The 24,043-nt window shown below is 45.0% G+C and overlaps 1 protein-coding gene across 1 annotated transcript in view; it reads right to left on the bottom strand.

The window, feature by feature from the left end:
• The window catches only part of LOC132996603 (protein unc-80 homolog), a 39,342-nt gene that overhangs the window by 790 nt on the left and 14,509 nt on the right, over positions 1–24,043 (bottom strand). Inside the window, exons 21-64 of the mRNA XM_061066913.1 lie at positions 23,009–23,115; positions 22,745–22,898; positions 21,569–21,741; positions 21,270–21,482; positions 21,046–21,181; positions 20,803–20,936; positions 20,545–20,722; positions 20,248–20,457; positions 20,040–20,137; positions 19,737–19,940; positions 19,543–19,650; positions 19,321–19,459; positions 18,932–19,113; positions 18,716–18,847; positions 17,283–17,469; positions 17,031–17,162; positions 16,817–16,960; positions 16,619–16,719; positions 16,446–16,532; positions 15,130–15,313; positions 14,916–15,010; positions 14,756–14,845; positions 13,857–13,958; positions 13,590–13,770; positions 12,549–12,814; positions 12,327–12,461; positions 11,532–11,670; positions 11,350–11,446; positions 11,096–11,266; positions 10,700–11,011; positions 8,817–9,047; positions 8,141–8,264; positions 7,938–8,063; positions 7,722–7,845; positions 6,635–6,841; positions 5,877–6,061; positions 5,631–5,796; positions 4,737–4,916; positions 4,503–4,650; positions 3,487–3,543; positions 2,571–2,652; positions 2,347–2,452; positions 1,362–1,382; positions 941–1,146 (exon numbers count right to left, since the gene is read on the bottom strand). Coding sequence (XP_060922896.1) covers positions 941–1,146; positions 1,362–1,382; positions 2,347–2,452; positions 2,571–2,652; positions 3,487–3,543; positions 4,503–4,650; positions 4,737–4,916; positions 5,631–5,796; positions 5,877–6,061; positions 6,635–6,841; positions 7,722–7,845; positions 7,938–8,063; positions 8,141–8,264; positions 8,817–9,047; positions 10,700–11,011; positions 11,096–11,266; positions 11,350–11,446; positions 11,532–11,670; positions 12,327–12,461; positions 12,549–12,814; positions 13,590–13,770; positions 13,857–13,958; positions 14,756–14,845; positions 14,916–15,010; positions 15,130–15,313; positions 16,446–16,532; positions 16,619–16,719; positions 16,817–16,960; positions 17,031–17,162; positions 17,283–17,469; positions 18,716–18,847; positions 18,932–19,113; positions 19,321–19,459; positions 19,543–19,650; positions 19,737–19,940; positions 20,040–20,137; positions 20,248–20,457; positions 20,545–20,722; positions 20,803–20,936; positions 21,046–21,181; positions 21,270–21,482; positions 21,569–21,741; positions 22,745–22,898; positions 23,009–23,115 — 6,554 coding nt within the window. The remainder of the gene's footprint in view (positions 1–940; positions 1,147–1,361; positions 1,383–2,346; positions 2,453–2,570; positions 2,653–3,486; positions 3,544–4,502; positions 4,651–4,736; positions 4,917–5,630; positions 5,797–5,876; positions 6,062–6,634; positions 6,842–7,721; positions 7,846–7,937; positions 8,064–8,140; positions 8,265–8,816; positions 9,048–10,699; positions 11,012–11,095; positions 11,267–11,349; positions 11,447–11,531; positions 11,671–12,326; positions 12,462–12,548; positions 12,815–13,589; positions 13,771–13,856; positions 13,959–14,755; positions 14,846–14,915; positions 15,011–15,129; positions 15,314–16,445; positions 16,533–16,618; positions 16,720–16,816; positions 16,961–17,030; positions 17,163–17,282; positions 17,470–18,715; positions 18,848–18,931; positions 19,114–19,320; positions 19,460–19,542; positions 19,651–19,736; positions 19,941–20,039; positions 20,138–20,247; positions 20,458–20,544; positions 20,723–20,802; positions 20,937–21,045; positions 21,182–21,269; positions 21,483–21,568; positions 21,742–22,744; positions 22,899–23,008; positions 23,116–24,043) is intronic.

The following is a 24,043-nucleotide window of genomic DNA, read 5'->3' as shown; positions in this document are numbered from 1 at the left end:
TTAAATCTTATTTAAGTTATTTAATTTCTGCCTCTTTTTCTTTACCCTGAATGTTTGATTGTGGGTTGGGGGTGTTCATAAACGCTTGTATGTTTATAAATGTTTGAATGTATGTTTATTATATGTAAAACTCAATAAATATATTGTTAAAAAAAAAAAATAAAAAAAAAATGTTTGTTTATTTCACCTCATTGTTTTTATATAGTCTTGACTGCCACCTGGTGGACTGAAGTGGAACTGTCAGTTGTTCATGTGACTGCCACCAGAGAAGAAGAATCAAACTTTATCCTGGTGACACTCATCATGTAATACTGGGTTTCCATGGCAACTCATTGTTCTGTAGTTCCTTTAAAACTGTTGATATGGATGTTGACTCATGTTATTAGTGTCAACAAAAAACTTGGCTAACTGAAAATATACTTTACTTATTTCACCTCATTGTTGTTGTACAGTCTTGACTGCCACCTGGTGGACGGAAGTGGAACTGTCAGCTACAATGTTAATTAGCCTGATTGTCCCTGATAATTTACACCTTGGTGGAAACGCAGGTGAGACCAGAAGAAGAAGAATCAAAATTTATCCTGGTGACACATAACTCATTATGTAACACTGTGTTTCCATGGCAACTCATTGTTCTGTAGAAGTTTTTCCTATAAAACTGTTGATACGGATGTTTACTCATTTTATAAGAACATTAAATGTGGCTAAAGGAAAATATTATTTATTTATTTCTCCTCATTGTTGTTGTATAGTCTTGACTGCCACCTGGTGGACGGAAGTGGAACTGTCAGTTGTTCATGTGACAGTTAACATGTTATTTGCCTGATTTGCCTGATTATTTACACCTCGGTGGAAACGCAGGTGAAGCAGAAGCCGATCTTTTTTTGAATTGGCCTCCTTGGGCCTCCGTACACACATAACGCCTGGGGGGGGGTGGTACCTGCGTGTTCCCGGGAGCGTGCAGGTCGGCGGTGACGGTGGCGGACGAGACCGACGGCACCTCCAGCGTCGGCGTCTTACAGAGGCCCGGACTCGCCCTCCTGCCCTCCCCCCCCGCTGGGTCGCCGGCGCCGGGGGTCGGGGGGGGTTTGCCGATCCCCGCGGACGCCTCCGTGAAGGTCACCGACCTCTTCTGGTCTCCGTGGGCTGTGGGGCGACACGTGCACAAAGGTCAAAGGCCAACGAGGTGCTCTAAGAAATTAGCATCATGAAAATAGAGTGGAGGCAGGGGGGTGGGACAGGAGGGGGGGAGGGGGTATGCAAGACAGACATGCAGAGCGCCCTATTGGGTGAGGGTGCAGATAGAAAAGGGGGCGGGGCCGTTGCAGGGTGGAGAGGAAAGGTTAAAGGTCGTGTCTCACCTTCGCAGTCCAATAAAGTTTCTTTATTTCAACACGTGGGACAGAGACAGAGTGAGAGTCAGTGAGAGACACACAACAAACAAACAAACAAACAACAACAACACAACAGAACAGAGTGAGAGTCAGTGAGAGACACACAACAAACAAACAAACAACACAACAGAACAGAGTGAGAGTCAGTGAGAGACACACAACAAACAAACAAACAAACAACAACAACACAACAGAGCAGAGTGAGAGTCAGTGAGAGACACACAACAAACAAACAAACAAACAACAACACAACAGAACAGAGTGAGAGTCAGTGAGAGACACACAACAAACAAACAAACAAACAACAACAACACAACAGAACAGAGTGAGAGTCAGTGAGAGACACACAACAAACAAACAAACAAACAACAACACAACAGAACAGAGTGAGAGTCAGTGAGAGACACACAACAAACAAACAAACAACAACAAAACAGAACAGAGTGAGAGTCAGTGAGACACACAACAAACAAACAAACAACAACACAACAGAACAGAGTGAGAGTCAGTGAGAGACACACAACAAACAAACAAACAAACAACAACAACACAACAGAACAGAGTGAGAGTCAGTGAGAGACACACAACAAACAAACAAACAAACAACAACAACAACACAACAGAACAGAGTGAGAGTCAGTGAGGGACACACAACAAACAAACAACAACAACACAACAGAACAGAGTGAGAGTCAGTGAGCGACACACAACAAACAAACAAACAACAACAACACAACAGAACAGAGTGAGAGTCAGTGAGAGACAAGAACATCGGAACAGAGGAGGACATGAGGACGGGAGGAGTGTGTGTTGACTCGAGTCCAGTCAACACACACACACACACACACCAGCAGGTAGACAACTGGTGTGTGTCTGTGTGTGTGCGGACTGGAAGTGTGGGGAACACACACACACACACACACACACAGACACACACAGTGAAGGAGGTTACCCAGAGGTTTGTTCTTGGGCTGGATGCTCCGGCGAGTCGTGGAGAGTCGAGCTCCAGATCGATCCCGGGGTTCGCTCTTCGGAATGGACAGCAGGGGGCGCCGCAGCTGCAGGACAGACACAGGTAGAGTTTTAGCTGAGTCATGATTTGAACTGGAGAAGATCTAAAACATTTAGATAAATAAAAGACATGAGGGACGAGGTGGACAAAGTGGACGTCCTCACCTGTCTCAGGCCGCGCTTCCTTCCTAGCGGAGGCTGCAGCAGCAGGTTGTGTTGCCCTGGTTCACTCTGCACACTGGCAACCCTGGTTCAGTTAATCACACACACACACACACACACACACACAGACACACACACACACATAAACAGAAAGACACAAATTCATCTCCATGAAGGAATCACACACCGCCCTGCGTGTGTGTGCGTTCGCTCGCCGACCACATGATGTCACTGCTACTCTACCAAGTCACTACACACACGTATGTTAACACAACACCAGAGAGGAAACAGTGCTGCCATGACAACACACCAGGGGGGGGGGGGGTCGGGGCTGGAGCAGCAACGCACAACAGAAACTTGTGTAGTGATGTGAACGTGTGTGATTGTGATTATTTATGGATTTAAAGTGTGAAACATCAGTAACAGTGAGTAGATAAGTGGGTGGAGTCTTTGTTCGTGTTGCCGCCCCAGGCCCCGCCCCCCCGACAGATTGGTCTCCAGAGACGGACGCCCAATTTGATCAGTGACAAAAGCCCGAAGACACAGAAACAGGATGAGACACCATGGCACCGATGGGAGAGAGGCCGGCACATCGACTGTCAGAACACAGGAGACACAGAGGCGGAGCTTCCCTGGGCTCCTCGCTAGGTTCCTCCTCCAGGGGGAGGGGCCTGGTTAGGATAGCACAGCAGATGAGCTGAGGAGGATGAGGGTCAGTGTGGAGCTCAGATGGAGGAAGGTGGGCGAGAGAGACAAGGCCACACACAGAGAGAGAGAGAGAGAGAGGTGAGGGTGAAGGGCCAAGGCGATTTGACTGGATGTGGATGAGTGATCGACGGCCAAGAGAGGAGGCGGTCCTGAGGCCATGCCCCTCCCACTGGCAGACAGATAACGGGACACACACAGAGAGCCACTGTACCTAGAGAGGTTACCCTCCTGCAGGAGGCCCTGGGACTCATCTAGCACATTGGGTTCACTGTAACAAACGGGTTGAAGCGGGAGAGTGGGAGTTAAGAGGGAGGAGATCCATCACCGGGCGAATCCCCGAGGGCGCTCGCTGAGAGCTGATTGGTTTAACACATCCTCACCAATGTACAGAGATATGTCACAAAGCTCAGACTGTTAAATAAAGACATTTTTTATATATAAACAGAGATATACACAGAAAAAATGACTGTGGTTGTGGGATATGAAACTTTACATTCTACATGTTACATAAACAAACCGAGAAATGTTTCTTCTTCCTCTCATTGTACAAAGATGAAGCTAAAATACATAGATATCATATATAAAGACTAGATGTCTCGTCTGCGTTACCGGCCAACGGAGACGAACGTCACCACATGGCGGCCATCTTGCTAGGGGGCAGCTCGCTCACCCATAACATTGCGTTGTTAGTGGTATATAACCATAACGTGCTGAATTTTCAACCGATCTTTAAACGGTTTGGTTTGTTATAAACGTCAGAGATGTAGATATGACACTGCATACTTATGAATAATTATGTTATTTTCTAAAAAAAATGAATAATTTATGCAGTGTCATAACTACATCTCTGACGTTTATAACAAACCAGATCGTTTAAAAATGGGTTGAAAATTGAGCAAGTTATGGTTATTTACCAACACAATGTTATGGGTGAGCGAGCTGCCCCCTAGCAAGATGGCCGCCATGTGGTGACGTTCGTCTCCGTTGGCCGAGACATCTAGCCTTTATATATGATATCTATGCTAAAATATCCCTGATTCAGGCGCCGCCATCTTTAACCTTTAATTTCTGATCTTAAGAGCCAAATCTTTTCTTTGTAATTCGTCTTTTAACGCAGCTGCAGCCACGAGTTTCAAAATGGTTTAGAAGGATTTCCATTTAAACTAAACTAGAATCTCTGATCTGTGTGTGTCTGTCTGTGTGTGTGTGTGTCGGGGGGGTGGTTACCTGTGGCTGGGCAGCATGTTGGTGCGGTGACTCTCGGGCTGAGCGGCGGCCGAGCCGGTGGCGTGGCTGGAGAAGCGGCGCTGCGTGATGACCCTCGGCAGGAAGGCCTCGTGCTCGCTCACCACGCTGGGGATACTGATGGAGTCGTCTGAGGAGAGAGAGAAGGACAGAGTGAGGTCCGGGTCACTTTCTACACACGTGGAAAATAAAGGTAGAAACGGGAAAGTCTCTGACTCTCTTCCTCGTCCTCGTCGGTGCGGCTGAGCGTGTCCTGGGACGGCTGGCGTGACGGCTGACTCTCCTGCTCCCACACCGTGCCGGTGCCGGTGTTGGAGCGCGACATCGTGGCCAAGCTGAGGCGATACGCCGAGGTGGAGGTTCCCACGGTGCTGATGGAGGTCTTGCCTTGGTAAGCTGTCGGGCGGAGGGAAGTCAAGATGGAATCAGAACATATAGAAACTAGGGACGGGAATCGGCAGGGATACTTAGGTGGCGATACGATATGTATTGCGATTCTGTAAGTATTGCGATTCAATATTACGATTTCCTGGGATTTCTTTTGGTTATTTTTTTTTTTAAATACTGGACCATGGAAAAATGTTGAATCATTCCTTCAAATACAACACAGTCAAATTCACTTAGAGCTTTACAAGTCTTATTTCAAATATTAACATTAACTTAATGACTGCCGGGCAGCCAATAGAGAAAATAAATAAAAATGTGCCCTAGTATTGTATAGCCCCTGTCAACTGCACACAAACTGACAGATTAAGAAACGTATGCCACTGTAGGCTACTTTTAAACAATAAATAAAAGGTAAATTAAATAGAATGAATATAGGTTTACTTAAAATATAAACTTTGAAATAAACAAAAAGTAGGCTATTGTTGTTTACATGTAGGCGATGCAAAGCTAGTGCTTGGGTATGTTGAGATTCTTGTGTAAAAACAAGAGCTGGTCAACATGCTCTGGGGTGATGTTGCTCCTCCCCCAATATATCCCCCCCCATATAAACCAATAAATATGTCATTCACAAGAATCGCGATTTGTAACTGAATCGATTTTTCCCCCCGTCCCTAATAAAAACCCACAGAATCTAAAGCACAGATGTAGTTTGTGTGTTCTGACCCGAGCCGCTGTGCACGGCCTCCTTCAGGATCTTCAGCTCGTTGTTGAACTCGGCGAACAGGGAGCTCTTGCAGAGCGGCCGGGGGATGAAGCGTCGCTCCAGCTGGTCGGCGATGTGGTGGCGTGCGGTGATCTCCTCCTGGGAGTCGGCCGGCTGCGTCAGCAACTGGACGAGAACAGGAAGAACCGAGGTGAGGACACAGGGACGTGAAACGCTGAGTCACACTTGGATCTCGGAGTCGGTACCTTGCACTGGATGAACGGCCTCAGCAGGACGAAGATGGGGATCCGGGTTCGGACGATGAAGTCGATGAAGTCCCAGAAGGCCAAGCCGCCGACCTTCCTCAGCGCCATCTCCTTCACCTGCAGGCTCAGCCGGTACCACTGGTTCCCCAGAGAGCGCTCGAAGCAAACCAGCACCACCTTCAGGGCTGGGAGGAGAAGACACACAGGTCAGGTTTAAATAAAAGAAGCAGCACGTATCTTTACTAGGGTTGCAAAATTCCGGGAATATTCAAAGTTGGAAACTTTCCATGGGAATTAAAGGGAATATACGGGAATTAACTGGAAATGTTGTGGGTAATTTATACTAACTGTATTTACCTTGTCATATACAGACATAAATATAAACATGTTGTTGTGTCATCGGCTGATTTGAGCCCTGAGGAAACTTTGGGCACTTGACTATATGCTTCTGCATCGTTGTGTCATTCTTAACATAGGTCTTTGCACAGTATTTGCAAATGTACACAGCCTTTCCTTCTACATTGGATGAGGTGAAATGTCTCCACACATGAGAGAGTGCACGTGGCATTGTTCTGTAGAATAAGATGAGAAAAAAGTTTGTAAAAAAAACACTAATGCAATGCCAGAGATATAAATAGTTATTTGCGGGTTTTTTTTTTTTTTTCAAAATTCCCAAAATTCCCGAGCTAAACTTTCCGTCCCTTTGCAACCCTAATCTTTACTCATCACATTGGAACATGTTGTGGTCTCATTCCCACCCAGATACGCAGCCTGGCTGGTGGACTCGGCCAGCCCCTCCCGCCGCAGGTCCTTGCCCGTGTCGCCCGGCGTGGAGCAGTGCGCCGGAGAAGCGTCCAGCATGAAGTTCTTGGTGCGCGAGGTGGAGATGATGCGAGGCGGCAGCAGGATGTTGATGACGGTCTGGAGCAGCAGGAAGATCTCGGGCGGCTCCAGGTGCGGACTGTCTGCAACACGGAACACACAGAAAATGTATATATGTGTTAATATAAATTAATATAAACCATATTCATATTATATATCATTTTATATAATAATAATGTCTTTTGCACACTCTGTCTACATATTCTTACACTCATAGTATATTTTATTATCTATTGTATAGTCAAATACTTATATTTATACCTCTACTATATATCATATATTATATCATACTCTCTGTATATTCTTTGTATATATAAGTCTATAAACACATATTTATACATGTGTACATGTTATTATCATTATAATATTTACTATTATTATTATACATAATGTTGCTGCCATTATTACTATATACTGCTATTATATTGGTATAATTACTATCATATATAAATACATATTATGTTATATTATATACTATATATACTGTACTATTTTTATATACTGTTTAACAATAACATTACCATCATATCATCAGTACTATTACCATCATCTTGCCACTGCACCTTATCTACCTATTTATCTTGTGTTTCTGTTTTTTATTCTTTCTACCTCAATATTTTTTATTTTATATCTATCTATCTATCTATCTATCTATCTATCTATCTATCTATCTATCTATCTATCTATCTATCTATCTATCTATCTATCTATCTATCTATCTATCTATCTATCTATCTATCTATCTATCTATCTATCTATCTATCTATTATCCATCCATCCATCCATCCATCCATCCATCCATCCATCCATCCATCCATCCATCCATCCATCCATCCATCCATCCATCCATCCATCCATCCATCCATCCATCCATCCATCCATCCATCCATCCATCCATCCATCTATCTATCTATCTAAAACAGTTTAATAATTAATAATTAAATCCACGATGTTACTCGTTACCTTTACTCCCAGAACCGACCGTCAGCACGAAGGGAATCAGCAGGTTGAGCAGCATCCCCTCCCTCCGCTCCTGATTGGTGAACGGTGAGATCACGTGACTCAGAGGGAAGTCTTCCTTCAAGGCCTGAGAATCAAATTTGAATTAATAATTTCAGAATGAAGATATGAAAGAGGGATTGAGTTGATGAAGAGGAGGATGAGGAGGATGAGGAGGACCTGGATCTGCAGAGCAACCAGCCGGACCACCGCCGTGCTGAAGGGGAGCGGGGGGGAGAGGTAGGGGCTGAGGTGGAGCAGCGGCAGCCCGTCGGCCACGCTGGAGGGTCCGACCACGCCCATCACCTGACCACACACAAAGAAACACGTCAAAAAACAACACACAACAGGAGAAGATCGCACAAGTGTGTGTGTGTTCGTACCAAGTTCACACACACGTTGATGAGCGAGCGCAGGTGCGGGAGGAAGGAGATGATTGGCTGTCGCTGCAGCGTGAGGCAGATCCCTTCGATCAGGCTGCTGGCCGCCTCCCACTCCACCTGTCTCCTGGAGAACACACAACCGCACAACACCACCACACAACCAAATAAAAACACAAGGTCATAAAAAGACGTGAACGTGGCATCAGATCAATTCATAAATCGGGACCTGAACTCACAGTGAATAGTGAAAGCTCACAAACACACAGGCAGCTACACACTGCAGAGACACACACACACGCTACACACGCTACACACAGCAGTGACACACACTACACACTGCAGAGACACACGCTACACACTGCAGAGACACACACTACACACTGCAGAGACACACACTACACACTGCAGAGACACACACTACACACTGCAGAGACACACACTCACACACGAGGATCCACACAGAAACACACGCTACACACTGCAGTGACACAAACTCACACACGAGGATCCGCACAGACACACACAGGCGACAGCAGCACTGACGGGACATCAGCCAGGAGGCGGAGCTACAGAGGACAGTGCCAAGAAGCCGTCGAGTCACGGTACACACCACGGCACCGGCACAGCACCACAGACACGCACAGGGCGACGGAAAGAGAGAGAGGGATCAACAGACCTGGTGCATAAAGCCTGAGGGCGAGCGCACCTGAGCGTTGGCATCTTGTGGATCTTGTTGAACATGCGGTCCAGCCTCTTGAGGATGAGGATGAGGGCGGGGCGCACGGCCTCGGACGACCAGTCGGTGATGGGCAGCATCTCCATGATGTAGCGCCGCAGGCCGCGGCTCTCCATGGTCAGCGTGTCGTAGGGCGCCAGCTTCAGCAGCGCGTGGGCGATCTCTGCCAGCCTGGGAGAGAGAGAGAGAGAGAGAGACTAAGGGTCAGAGCGGATAACCGACATCTTTAGAACTTTATTGAAGAGAAACACAAACATTCCTTGACAACATCACAAATTATATATGACAGACTGATTAATAAATTAATAAATAATAAATAAATGGACAGTTAAGACATTCCATCGTACCACAGGATTCCCCTTTTTTTATTGTCACCATTTTCCTAGCAGTCATCAAGAGTATATGTAACAAGTGCTCTTGGTCTCTTGTGCCTTCAGGAGTTAGATCGAAAAGAAACTGACTTGGGGTGAATAGGATATTAATCCCAAAACTTTATCTATCTCGCTCTTTATCCCCTTCCAGAAAGGAAGCATCATTGGGCAATCCCAAAATATGTGTGAGTGGTCGCCAACCATTCCACATCGTCTCCAGCAGTATATTACTTTGTTACTTTGTTTTTTTACTACTGTATTATCCCGCCTATAGTGTATTCATATTTATATATATTTATATTTTTAGCCTGCTCATAGGGTATTCCTTGTCCTTATATCTTTCAATTCCTGTTAATTCCTGTTAATACTGTTATATTCCATATATATTTCTACTGTACAGATCCTATTTATTACATTTTCACTTTAATATGCACAATACTCTGCCTTTTTTTGCACTTCTGGTTAGACGCTAAACTGCATTTCGTTGCATATGTACTTGTACTGTGCAATGACAATAAAGTTGAATCTAATCTAATCTATATTGCCGCTGGATTATCTGCAAATGTAGAGACCACGGAGGGCGTCTTAAAGAACCTAGTCTTCATCTTCCAATCAAACTCCTTCCACATGTTACTTTAATACCTTTATGACATCCAACGCACATTGTTTCCCACTCCCTATCCTCAATTATAATATTTACCTCCAGCTCCCATTTGTTTTTAATATAAAAAGTGTTGTCTGATGTATCCAGTAACAGATTTCTGTATATATGGGAAACATGCTTTTTACTGGGTAATTGATGTTTAGTTATATTAACCCTTTGATACACAACATGGGTCAAAAGTGACCCGATGAAGTTTTAATTGTAAATATCTTTGCAATAAATTTATTTATTTCATAACTTCATTATTTATCGCTTTTTAACGGCAGAAAAGTTGACCTTTTTTTGTGCCGCTTATTAACGGAATGTATGTTATGTGGATGTTAGACAAAGTGACAAATAAACATTTATGTGTAATTCTTTGGTCCAAATCATTGCTAAAATAATATTTTTTAACAAAATCTTTTTTTTTTATAACACTTGCATACCTTGGTCATTTTTGACCCATGTGTAAACTTTTTGAAAAAAAATTGTTCATAAATTGAGAAAGATAAAATGAAAATAATGATTTGTGGTTATCAAAAACAAGATATTTAATGATTACTTTGAATAGTAGATGATGAAATAAATTGATTTCCAAAAATATATCAAAGAAACACTCAGCCGTGCATGAAATAACATTGTAGGTCAATACGGGTCATTTTTGACCCATGTTGTGCCTGAGAAGGGGTTTGCATAGCTTTTGTATTAAAGGGTTAATAAAGTAAATTTCCATGTTCGTAGGAGCATTTTTGATTATATTCCATAACCGACATCTTGAATCAGTTACTGTGATGGACGCCACTCGTCACCTCATGTGGGACTTGATGTCCAGCAGCTCCAGGGCGGTGACCCGCGGCTCGCCGGCCACGTTCTGCAGGATCTTCAGTCTCGGTCCACAGTGTTTGTAGAACTCGGTGCAGATGTTCAGCAGCGACTCCCGCGGCCGGCGGAACTCCTCCCGGGCGATTCGCTCGTCCAGCTCCTCCCTCGGCATCCCCTGGCCCTCCTCCAGCAGGTGGAGGTTGTCCCGGGTGTTCACGCCTCCCGACATGGCGTGGTTGGCCGCGGTGCCTCCCTTGTGGCCCTGGTCGCAGCGGGACAGCTGTGGCGCCGTCATGGGCCTGTGGAGGAGGAGGAGTGGATGAAATCATGAGCATCTACGTCACCTGCAGATACAGCGTGGTACAGACGGAGATCTGCTGGACCTGGTGAGCGTCTCGGAGCTGTAGAGCAGCGCCTGCAGCGACGTGGCCAGAGCGGCGATGGCGGCGATCTCATCCCTGGCGGCTGAAGCACATTCCATGGTGATGGTGTTGCTCTTCAGCTTCTGGAGGTGACAGGGGACCAAGGCCTCCAGCACCATCAGCATCTGGAGACTGGACACACAGAGGAGCAGCTGTGGGACAGATGTTGGTGAAGATGAAGATGAAGATGAAGATGAAGATGTGTGTCTCCGTACCTCCGGAAGGATTCCGGTGCGTAGGCGACTACCGTCACACACAGCTTGATGGCCTCGCTGATAGAAAACGCCAAGTCCTCGTTCCCATAACAGAAATCTGCCAAAGAACAGATCATATTTAGAGAATCCAACGCATGAAGATGGTTTAATTTAATAAATCTGATAAGTGTTTGCCAGTTTACCCAGAGAGCGCAGAGGTTTCTCCGCCTTCACCAGCTCCAGAGCGTCCAGGGCGTCCGGCGTCTCTCCCTCCAGAGACACCAGCAGGTCGAACAGACACTGGGCCGAGACTCCTTTAGACAGACCAGTGCTGGTGCTGGTCTGCAGGGGAGGGAGACAAGTTTATTAAAGCTAAATTTATTATTCTGAGGCATCCAGGAATACAGAAATTAAAAGTGTGTGCTTGTACAGTCCAGGGTTCATACACATTTTGACCAATGGATTTCCATGACTTTTCAATAACTTTAAACCAAATGTCTATGACCAAACATTTTGTGAGATCTCGTGTGTAAACATGAAAAAGTGACCAAATTTAGTATTTAAGCTAACAATGAGAATTTCAAAGCATACAGTATATCTTGAATTACACAAATGAATGAGACAGTAGTTTGATTAAGGTCTTTGTCTGTTGTAACCCATGGCATGAACTGTTCCATTTGTAGCCAAGCATGGTTAAATCTACACTTCCATGGCATAGTGCATTAATCTGCTTGCTTCCCCACCGAACTTTTAATTTAGTATGAGAGAGCATGCTTGCGTATATTTTGAGCGTATTTCTTTTAAAAGCTTATGAATCATTTAAAACTCAGCGTAAATGAACGACATGAAAATATGAATAAAACAAATTTCCATGACTTCTCCAAAACTTTGGGGATTTAATTTTTTTCAAGCACTTTTCCAGGCCTGGATATAAACATCTAACAATTCCATGACCTTTCCAGGTTTTTTCATGAGCGTAGGAACCCTGACAGTCTTACTGTGAATTCCAGCAGCGGAGCGACGCTTGCAAACAGCTGCAGGACGAAGGGTTTGCGGTGGAGGATGTAAAACTGTCGGCAGCAGAACTCGATGCCCTGCCTCAGTGGGGGGTCGCTCTCATAGTCAGCGTAGACCTGGAAAACACCAGAGAGGACACGTTCAAATCCTGCTGCTCCAACACATTACTACACATAAGAGATCAGAGGAATGTGAGTCTGTACCTGCAGCATGGTCGGCAGGATCCACTGGTACCCGCTCAGAGAGAAGAGGTGGTTGAAGTGCACGGCGGTGTTGATTGCAGTCGCTGTGTACTGCCTGAGGAGGGCGCTGTCCTCCGGGTGCAGCAGCAGCGCCCCGTTGAAGACGTTGAGGAACAGCATCATCTCGTCGCCCCAGGGGTACTCGCTGGGCATCCCCAGGAACATCTCCTCCAGCAGCTTGATCCACAGCACCTTGTGGAGGGTGTCCAGCCCAAACAGCTCCTTACCTGAGAGAGGAGGAGGAGGAGGAGGAGGAGGAGGAGGAGGAGGAGGAGGAGGAGGAAGAGGAGGAGGAGGAGGAGGAGGAGGAGGAGGAGACCACAGGGGGTCAACATATATAACTTTAGATAGATAGATAGATAGATAGATAGCTAGATTACTTTATTCATCCCCGAAGGGAAATTAAGTCGTCATAGCAGCCGGTATATTTGAAAACAATAAAATACAATACAATAGAATAAAATAAAAAATATTGAGGTAGAAAGAATAAAAACAGAAACACAAGATAAATAGGTAGATAAGGTGCAGTGGCAAGATGATGGTAATAGTACTGATGATATAATGATATAAAAATAGTACAGTATATATAGTATATAATATAACATAATATATATTTATATATGATAGTAATTATACCAATATAATAGCAGTATATAGTAATAATGGCAGCAACAGTATATATGATAAAAATAGTAAATATAATAATAATAATAATAACATGTACACATGTATAAATATGTGTATATAGACTTATATATACAAATAATTTACAGAGAGTATGATATAACATGATATGATATATAGTAGAGGTATAAATATGTATATATATGTATAAATAAGTATTTGATTATACAATAGATAATATAATATACTATGAGTGTAAGAATATGTAGACAGAGTGTGCACAAGACAATATTATTGTATAAAATGATATATAATATCAATATGGTTTATATTAACCTTATACTTCTCATATTAAGTGCTGGTTGGAGTCCTTCTCACCTTGTGTCTCATTGAACAGTGAGAACTCTGCGTCGATGGCGGTCCGGGGGAAGGAGGGCAGGCGGAGGAGATCCTCCTGCAGCAGGGACACGTGGGATTGCTTGTGCACGGCCGGCATGTGTTGGGTGAGAGAGATGAGGAAGAGGACCCGACCGACCTCCTCCAGTTTACGGGAAAACACCTGAACGACATAAGAAATAAGAAATTAAGTTTCTGTTTGCCTTTGCTTTCACAGAGCGTTGTAAATACAGTTTGAATCGTCCAGACCTGTTTCTGGATGAGCTCCTGTCCTTTCTCTGGCAGCATGTGGACCAGGTTGAGCTGTGGAGACACCGACCTCCGGAACGGGTAGATGTCTCTGACATACGTCTACGGGACACAGATAAATACATTACATATAAATGAAAATATCAGAAGAGTTACAGCAATAAAATCCTTCATTCCATATAAACCATATTGATATTATATATCATTTTTACAATAATATTGTCTTTTGCACGCTCTGTCTACATATTCTTACACTCATAGTATATTATATTATCTATTGTATAGTCAAATACTTATATTTATACCTCTACTATATATCATATCATATTATATCATACTCTTTGTATATTCTTGTATATACACATATTTATACATGTGTACATGTTATTATTATTATATTTACTATTATTATTATATATACTGTTGCTGCCATTATTACTATATACTGCTATTATATTGGTATAATTACTATCATATATAAATATATATTATGTTATATTATATACTATATAACCTGTACTATTTGTATATACTGTCTAACAATAACCTTACCATCATATCATCAGTACTATTACCATCATCTTGCCACTGCACATTATCTACCTATTTATCTTATTCTTATTATCCATCTATCTATCTATCTATCTATCTATCTATCTATCTATCTATCTATCTATCTATCTATCTATCTATCTATCTATCTATCTATCTATCTATCTATCTATCTATCTATCTATCTATCTATCTATCTATCTATCTATCTATCTATCTATCTATCTATCTATCTATCTATCTATCTATCTATCTATCTATCTATCTATCTATCTATCTATCTATCTATCTATCTATCTATCTATCTATCTATCTATCATTCCAGCAGCTTGTTAGCTTGTTGTTACCTTGGAGTAATGAATGAGGTTCCATCGTTTGTCCATGAGGAAGTAATGCGCTGATCTGGCCTCGGGAATGTTGAAGAATTCAAGACACTCCTGTGAAACATCATAAACATTAATATTTCTGATATTTAGTTGATAGAAATATGTAGAAACGAGCTCTTACCTTCAGCAGAGCTTCAAACTGAGTGTCCTCGTGCACTGGGAGCTGAGTTGGGATGTCACACTCGTTCTGCCCGTGCACCACCAGGGTTTTGGTTCCTGCGTCGATAAAAACAAGAAAATTTTTATTTATTTGAACATCTCAAATATCTAATGTAATGTTTAAAAAGACCTCTGTGTAGTTAATGTGGTTTCATAATGTTTCAGTTAGTGTTCACCTGGCATGGAGGCAGTGACCAGCAGCTTGACCTCACACTGCTCCTTCTTCATGGTCTGCTTCAGGTCCTTGAAGAACAGCCCCTCCACGTAGCCCACCACCTCCCACAGGAAGGTCAGCGTGGCAGAGATGGCGTCCATCCCCCACTCGCAGGGGGTCCGCACAAAGTACATGATCAGTCCCACCTACCGGGAGGAGGAGGAGGAGGAGGAGGAGGAGGAGGAGGAGATAGATAGATAGATATATAGATAGATAGATAGATAGATAGATAGATAGATAGATAGATAGATAGATAGATAGATAGATAGATAGATAGATAGATAGATAGATAGATAGATAGATAGATAGATAGATAGATAGATAGATAGATAGATAGATAGATAGATAGATAGATAGATAGATAGATAGATAGAGAGATAGATAGAGAGATAGAGAGATAGATAGATAGATAGATAGATAGATAGATAGATAGATAGATAGATAGATAGATAGATAGATAGATAGATAGATAGATAGATAGATAGATAGATAGATAGAGAGATAGAGAGATAGAGAGATAGATAGATAGATAGATAGATAGATAGATAGATAGATAGATAGATAGATAGATAGATAGATAGATAGATAGATAGATAGATAGATAGATAGATAGATAGATAGATAGATAGAGTACTTTATTCATCCCCGAAGGGAAATTAAGTCGTCATAGCAGCCGGTATATTTGAATACAATACAATACAATAGAATAAAATAAAAAATATTGAGGTAGAAAGAATAAAAACAGAAACACAAGATAAATAGGTAGATAAGGTGCAGTGGCAAGATGATGGTAATAGTACTGATGATATGATGGTAATGTTATTGTTAGACAGTATATAAAAATAGTACAGTATATATAGTATATAATATAACATAATATATATTTATATATGATAGTAATTATACCAATATAATAGCAGTATATAGTAATAATGGCAGCAGCAACAGTATATATATAATAATAATAGTGAATATAATAATAATAATAACATGTACACATGTATAAATATGTGTATATAGATAATACAATAGATAATATAATATACTATGAGTGCAAGAATATGTAGACAGAGTGTGCAAAAGACAATATTATTGTATAAAATGATATATAATATCAATATGGTTTATATGAACACATATCACATATGATGTGAAGTAAGTGTATATGGAGCGGAGTGTTGTACAGGTACACAGTGCAGGAGGAGGAGGAGGAGAAGATTCACGTGAGAGAAGTGATGGTGAGGTTAAATTGTCCTGAAGTGGTTTTAGTGGATTTACCAGGTAGTTGAAGAGGATGTGAGACGTCTGAGCCGGCAGATCTCCGATGTTGAGCAGGAGCTTCCTCAGCATGTACATCAGCTCGTCCTGGAAACACCAGAAACACAAACTCCCTCACTCTCCCTCCTCTGAGTTTGATCAGCTGATGACTCTCTCCTCAGAGGTTTTCTCACCTGTCTGTTGCTCACTGTGAGTTTTTCCAGGAAGTGTCGGAGAACCAGAGCCGGATCCTCGATCAGACAGTTCCAGAGGATCTGCTGAGCCACAGCGCTCACTGCAGACACACGACACAAAACAGATTCACCTGTAAACACAGCGTGGGACAGGATGCAATGACCAGGTCTCAGATGTGGTGAGAATATGACGCCCACCTGCCACGCCATCTTCTCGAACCTCGCCGTCCTCCATGAGGTGGACTATTGGCAGGACGGCAGCACAGATGCATGCTGGGAAGACAGCCTGAGGTGGCTGCAGCATGTGGTGGGTGGGAGTGTGTTCTGTCGTGTTCTCTTCATCTGGCAAAAACAAATAGAAACGATCAGAGGAAAGTAAATGAAACAAAGTGGTTTCATGAGGTTCTCGTACCTTCAGCGCTCGCCAGTGAGCGCACCGACCACACGGAGCCGCGGCGGAAGGAGTAGTTCCTGTGGGAGTTGCTGGAGGCGCAGGACGGGCTGACGGACAGACGGCGTGACGCCAGGTTCACCACTTCTTCTGCTGGCGGATCAACATCCAACAGGACCAGCACACACACAGGAGACACCACATGCAGTCAGGGAACAGAGCCACAGAGCAGGAAGCGTGTGTTTCTGTGCGATGTGAGTCTGGTGGTCCCACCTTCTTCCTCCTGCTCGGGCGGGGGGCTGCAGGTGGGCTCGTAGCACGACTCCTGAGCCACTGGGATCGCTGTGATGATGCTGGCCTCGCGGCCCAGGCGCCGCTTCTCCTCCTCCTGCTGCAGGTTCCTCAGGATGTGCTCGGCTCGCTGGTGGGAGCGAGACACCGCCCGGGCGGAGAAGGATTTCTGAAAGGGACGGGCGTCGGATCAAGCCGCACGGCGTGCAGACATACACAAGGTTGAGGATGAGGGAATGCACCGAATTAAAACCAACGTTTCATAAACTTTCAGGAAAGTGTGTGCACAGCTATTCTACGCTTCCATCCGAGGAGCTTAATAATGTTGAATGACCGGACAACACGTTAATACAGTAACTCTCCTCCAGCACATTGAGCTCATGCTCTGATTCCATCCCAAGCATCATGAAGAGACACTGTCCAATAGTGAAGATTTCAATCGTGACTAATTGTGAGACGAGTAAATGTGTTCAGACTGGACTTTGGAGAATTTACTGTATCGTTGTGTACAGTAAATGCCTCACAGCATTCCCACGAGTGCTCATACACATACATATCCAAATAGGCTGAACGCATGATATGAAGAACAAACACAGCAAAGTCATTCTCATCCAATGACCATGCATCAACAGCACAACACGCACAAAATGTCTGAATGTCCGATGCATGCTGTTATAGTTGTTTTTTTGCCTGAACGTTTTGAGTTTGGTGCGAATCACTGATCAAGATGCAACTATCTGAGATGACCCATGAACCTTTCCCCCCCGGCTTCAGAGCTACAGCGCCCCCAACGGGCCAAACACAGCTGCTGCCCCTCCTGTCGCTAATGATCTGACGTAACAAGATGCATCAGCACAAACATCCGGACAGAAATACCAACTTACTATGGTATGGACTGACTGAATTAATGGGGAGTACTAAGAACAAAGACAGTCGATAGGTAAATTATAGAACATGTGCTCGCAGGTTGTCATAGAAAAAAAAACATATTTTGATAATCATGCTTTTTAAACAAAGAAGAAGAAAGTAAAAAAGGAAAACACCAAGAAATCTGTTCGGCTGCTTTAAAATCACCAGTTTCTAACCTAAGAAGTTGATTTCTTAAATTAGCAGATTTCTTGGTGCAGTTGTTGACATTACACTTTGCATAGCAGGAGCAAATGTACTTAAAAAGCAGCTTAAAGTGTTGTGTGTGTATTTGTTCTGGTCTATTGAAGGGTTGAGCTGTTTGTTTGGTAGTTTGAGTCACAATATGAATATTAACTACATCTTCAAATCAAGAATAACATCAATAACAATAGTGAGGTTCTTTTAGATGAATTCTCCTTCTCAGGATGAAAACATCCATATTTTCTATTAGTGAGTTAATAATTGGTATATGTACTGCGAGCAATGTAAACAGGGTTCTGACTTACAGACTGGTCTTCGTTGATCGGGTCCTGGACGCTGCCGGTGTTCTGAGGAACCCAGGGGGGGTCGAATATGGGGACGCAGGGCATTCCCAGGATAGGAGAGGGCAGAGTGAAGTTGATGCTGGGTGGAGGAATCTGAAACACAAGAGTGAGGCCAAATGTTCTATATAAACATGAAGCTAATATCATTAATAAACATGGTGATGTTGTTATTCGTACCTTAAAGATCTGCTGAGCTCCTTCCTCCATGCGAGGCCACACCTGGTAGCGGAAGCGCCACAGCGTGTTGAACTTCAGGATGGAGTTGATGCGCTGGCACGCCTCCTGGTGCTGGAACTCCGCCATCATCATCTCGGTCACCGTGTCGGGAACCTTCACGGCGCAGAGGAGGAACATGGCGGCTGGAGGGGATTTGGATAGGGCAGCGGAGGAGGGAGAAGGTGAAGTATGGTTGAGGGCGAATAGAAGGAAAGGAAAGAATACATTAGAATATAAAACAGTTAAATCATGTCCCGTGTTGTCTCTGTGATCTGAACGTTGATAAACTCCGACAGACGCAGCGACCTTCGGAGTCGACCCACGCGTGACTGATGCCCGGCCCGACTCACCGGCAGCGGCAGCCATGTGTTCGTCCACACTGAGCAGCAGCTCCCAGGCGGCGGGTTGGATGTCTCCGTACATGTCGTCGGTCAGGATGGGCGCCGCCTTGATCAGCAGCGAGAGCGGCGCCGGGGACAAGCTCATCACCTGGAACACAAACCCACATCAGGCTTCATCCTGCAAAACCAACACAAGCTCTGGATGAGATATGAAGATGGAAATCCGCTCACCTGGTTGCGGATGTACTTGAGCATGCCCGTGTCCTTCTTCCCTTCCGTGTTGGGGTCGTTGGGTCTCCTCTTCATCGATGGCGTCCTCAGACACGACTTGTCCGAACACTGAAGACACAGAAGCGTTTATATGAACCACCAGCGATAAAGCAACTCATCGATTTATTGATTTATTCATCTCCTCAAGTTTCCACCTCTTTGTTTTTCTTGGCGCGCGCCCCGATGTTGCCAGAGGAGGCGCTGTCCTCCCGCAGGCTGTCCACCGTCTCGCCGTACACCAGCTTGATGGCGCGGACCAGCCGGGCGCAGGAGCGGCTGTGGTGCTGGTAGCAGTGCGGGTGGCAGAAGTCGATGTGGGTGCAGATGAAGCTCTGCTGGTTGCACAGCAGGATCATGATCTGAGGCCAGAGAGGAGAGGAGGAGGAGGTCAGTGTGAAAGAGGGAAAACACACACATAGACACACACAGACAGACACACACATGTATAGGGCACATACGTGGAGCCAGGACATGTTGCGGTGGTAATTCTCCTCGGCTCCTCCTGAGCTCGGACCCTCGGGCTCGATGCTGGGCTCACTGGTGCTGAAGGGACTTCCTGCAACAACAAGCAAGACCCATTCCACCAGGAGGGGGTTGGATCCAAGGTCAGTTGCATATTTTGATAAATGCTTCAAGCAAATTGGAATTAAATGAACCATAACTTACCGATGTCAGTGACCGTGTCCCTGCTGTGCGTCTGAGACAACAGACTCTCGTCGTTCTCCGACTCGGAGTCCTGCCGCGGCAGCTTGGTGCTCTTCAGGCTCCCGGCTCTCCGGATGGACGACAGCGAGCCGCCCTTCTTCACACGGAAGCTTCGCGCCCCTTTGATCTGAAGCAGCCGAGATCCTCCGATACGGATCTTCCTGACGGGAGCTGGAGAGGACGGAGGAGGAGGAGCAGAGAGGTTATAAACGATCAAATGGGATCGTGATAAAACACCAGAGAGACGTCGGGCCTCACCCTGAGTTTCCTGCGGCTTCTTGTCGTCTCCGGTGGTGTCGGACTTGAGCGTGTGGCTGCTGCTGTTGAGCGAGTCGTGTCCGTCCTCGTCGTCCAGGATCCCGGCGAAGCTGATCTTCCTCTCGTAGCGCTGGCGTCCGAGCTCCGGGTCCAGACGCAGGCGGCAGCTGTCCAGGTCCTACGGCAAAGAGGAGACATATCCTGGTAAAAAGAACACTCACACGCTGAATCCTTCCATATCAATATCACACTACTGACCACGAGAGGCTCGGTGCGTGGGCGTGGCAAGCAGGGAAACGTCTCCCGCAGGAAGGTGGTGATTTCCAACAGGAGCTGGCAGGCGGCCATCTTCAGAGCGAAGGGGCAGCCGCACTTCGTAGGATTGACTGTGTCTTGAGGGGAGAAGTATGCACATGAAAAACACACATGACGTTTCATTACCTGCAGAATGATCGTCCACGTTTTACAGGATGTGGCTTCAGAGGTTTAGATCTGACTCACTGTCGTCGAGGTAATCCTCTTCCTCGTCTTCTTTCCTCATCCTCCTCTTCGTCTCTTCATCGTAGATGTAACCCAGGATGTTGGAGGGACTCTCACTCTCGGAGTGACAGAGTTCACTGAGCCGCGTCCCGATCGCCTGAGCAGATTAAAACACATAAATACATGCACTCTTATTATAATCTATATGAATAAGTGTCATATTAACTTAAGGGTCTTGAACTCACGTCTCCCCACTGGCAGAAATGCTTGGCGGCGTTCCACTGGAGTTTCTGGTTTCTCTTGTTTCCCACTATCGGTGAGCGTCCCCTGGACAGGCCTCTCTTGGTGATGTTGACATGATGGCCTTTCATCCACTCGGGCCAGTTGCCACGGTTACAGCGGTGGACGAACCTGGCGCATTCCAGGAAGAGGGACGCCCGAGCCACGACCGGAGCTTCCTGGAAGAAGCAAGACGATTTCCGAGGCTGTGGATTTCGAGCGAACACACACGACAGCTCGAAGGTGACGACAAAATGAAACGTACCAGGTCCAGAGCGGCAGCGAGGATGGAGGCGTCGGGGATGGTTCCCGGCTCGCAGCAGTTCAACAGGAACTGGAAGCGTTTCATTCCCTGTCGGATGGCGCCCAGATTCACCACGTTCTTGTTCTTCATGGCCTCCTGACTGGCAGCGAGTCGCTCCTGGAAACCATGAGGACCTGGAGGAGAAGATGGAGAGAAGACAGGAGGGTGGAGCAGAACACAGGAAGGGAATTGTATTTTTAAAACAAGCATATATAAGCGGGTAATTATTAACAAAATTCCTTGTCGACATTTTACATTTAACCCTGACGCATAAAGCAGAGTGAGAGATGGACACACAGCCACAGGCGGAGGTTACACTCAGATTTTCAATTCTACACAAATTATGTAAAGTTACTCCAGACAACAAATCCATAATAATAATAAAAATGACAAGTGTAACCGCAGCCGCACAGAAGCTGCATGTGTACAATTCTGTTCTAATCACTCATGGAAAATACCACCAGACGTCACCACAGAAGAGACGAGAGAGCGCCATGCTTGACAGAGCACAGAAATATGCTTCACAGCAGAAAGATGGTTTCAGAGATGTGAGTTATTCCCCCCCGACACCTCCTTCTCTCCCTGAGTGAAACCAGGGAGGAAGTGGTTTGTTGCCGAGCAGACGAGGACGTGCACAGTTGGGAAGGAGGGGGGGGGGGTGGAGCTGGTACGACAACACACGGAATTAAAGGGATATTAATATTCATTATAATGTTAAAAGCTACTTTCAGGACAAATGTATTTCAGGAGCATTTTTTTGAATTTAGAAAACATCCTGATATTTGATGTGATGGTACGTGATTGTAGTTTTTTTTAAAAGTACTCCGAGAATTTAGAATTGTACTTCCAGAAGTGACTCATACGAGTTATTATAAGACAGAAAGGGTTTTAAAAATTTGACGTGGCAGAGGCCGAGATGAAGGACAAACTCGACACTGACGGATTGAGAGTAAAACACAAGCTAACAGGGTGTAGCAGGCAGGCGTCCGGCGATGGAGGATGGCGTACGGAGGAACGACTGGCGAGAGAAGACACCACACGGACAGACAGACACTGGGACAGAGAGAGAGAGAGAGAGAGAGACACAGGGCGATGGGGGCGAGGGGCGAGGGGCACCCTGGGGTGGGGGAGGTCTACCATCTTTCTCTTCTGTGTGGTGAAGCTTGGATGGATTCCTCCTGCCAGACCTCCATTTACCGAGCCGCTTGAAGAAATTCTCCTCCTCGTCCCGGCAGTACTCCGGCCCCACAGCGCCCCCTTCTGTCAGCTTCACCGCGCTCGTGAACTTCACCTGAGACACGTAAACACACAAGCACAGAAAATATGGAAGACATTATCAGAATGTGCACCATATGAAGCATCCTGCAGCAGCGGTGGGGGTTAGGGTGTGGCCTCTCTGACCTTTGAACTCTGTCGTATGAAGGACAGTCGGTCCACGGAGCTGATGTCCAGCAGGTCCTCGACTCCGTCCGTCAGTCCAGAGAGAGACGAGCGCTTCAGCCAGTTCCCTGGAGACACGTGGAATCAGAAAGACATGAAACAGATGTACAGTGCACACGTTGTTGTGAAGGAAAGTACGTGCACACACACACACAAAGGGTGGTCGACAAAGAAAAGGGCAAACAGGGGACACACATTCAGGGTATTTACACTGAGGAACTCTCATTCTTGATAAAACTTAAAGTCCCTGGTGACCACACTGGCCTTTAAAGTCTGTGATGTGCAAACACAACCCAGGTGGGGAACAGCGTGCACACTGGAGAAGTGACCGACACAAACACACACACACAACACAGATACTGTGATGAAGATGGCTCCACATCCACATACGTAGGACAGAGCGAGTGAGTGGAAGGCGAGAGGTCCGACGGCATGCTGAGGCACAGAGAGGAGCACACAACAGACCGATGAGATGGAGTGAACGCCGCCTCGGGGCAGGAAGTCTCTCCAACGTCAGACACACAAAAACACAGCGTGGTGTCAATGCATTTCAATGGGACTAGGGTTGCTAGAAACTTTCCGGAAACTTTCCATGGGAAGTTAAGCTCGGGAATTTGAAAAAAAACAAAACTAAGCAAATTAAACGCTGATCAATAAAAACATCATTCAAAACTCTATTTTAAAGATGTATGGAACGTTGAGTTTCAACCCTCCACTGGTCATTCTTCCATCACATGCACAGATAACTCCCAGCATGCTTCACTCTACAGCAGGGCTACTGAGGCCTGCTGTAGAGTGCAGGACTAGTCAGGTAAGTTTCCATGATATTACTGGGAAAATATATTAGCATGCTGATTGAGGATTGTTCATCTGTTCATCTAGCATATTTCCATTCATTTATCCATCAATTGTAAAATATTTTCACAGACGATTCCAATTGTTTGGCTAACTATTTATATCTCTGGCATTGCATTAGTGTTTTTTTACAAACTTTTT

This window comes from Limanda limanda, chromosome 23, assembly GCF_963576545.1.
Source record: "Limanda limanda chromosome 23, fLimLim1.1, whole genome shotgun sequence".
Classification (NCBI taxonomy): Eukaryota; Metazoa; Chordata; class Actinopteri; order Pleuronectiformes; family Pleuronectidae; genus Limanda; species Limanda limanda.
The sequence above is the reverse complement of the archived record's forward strand: the minus strand, read 5'-3'. Positions and strand labels throughout refer to the sequence as shown.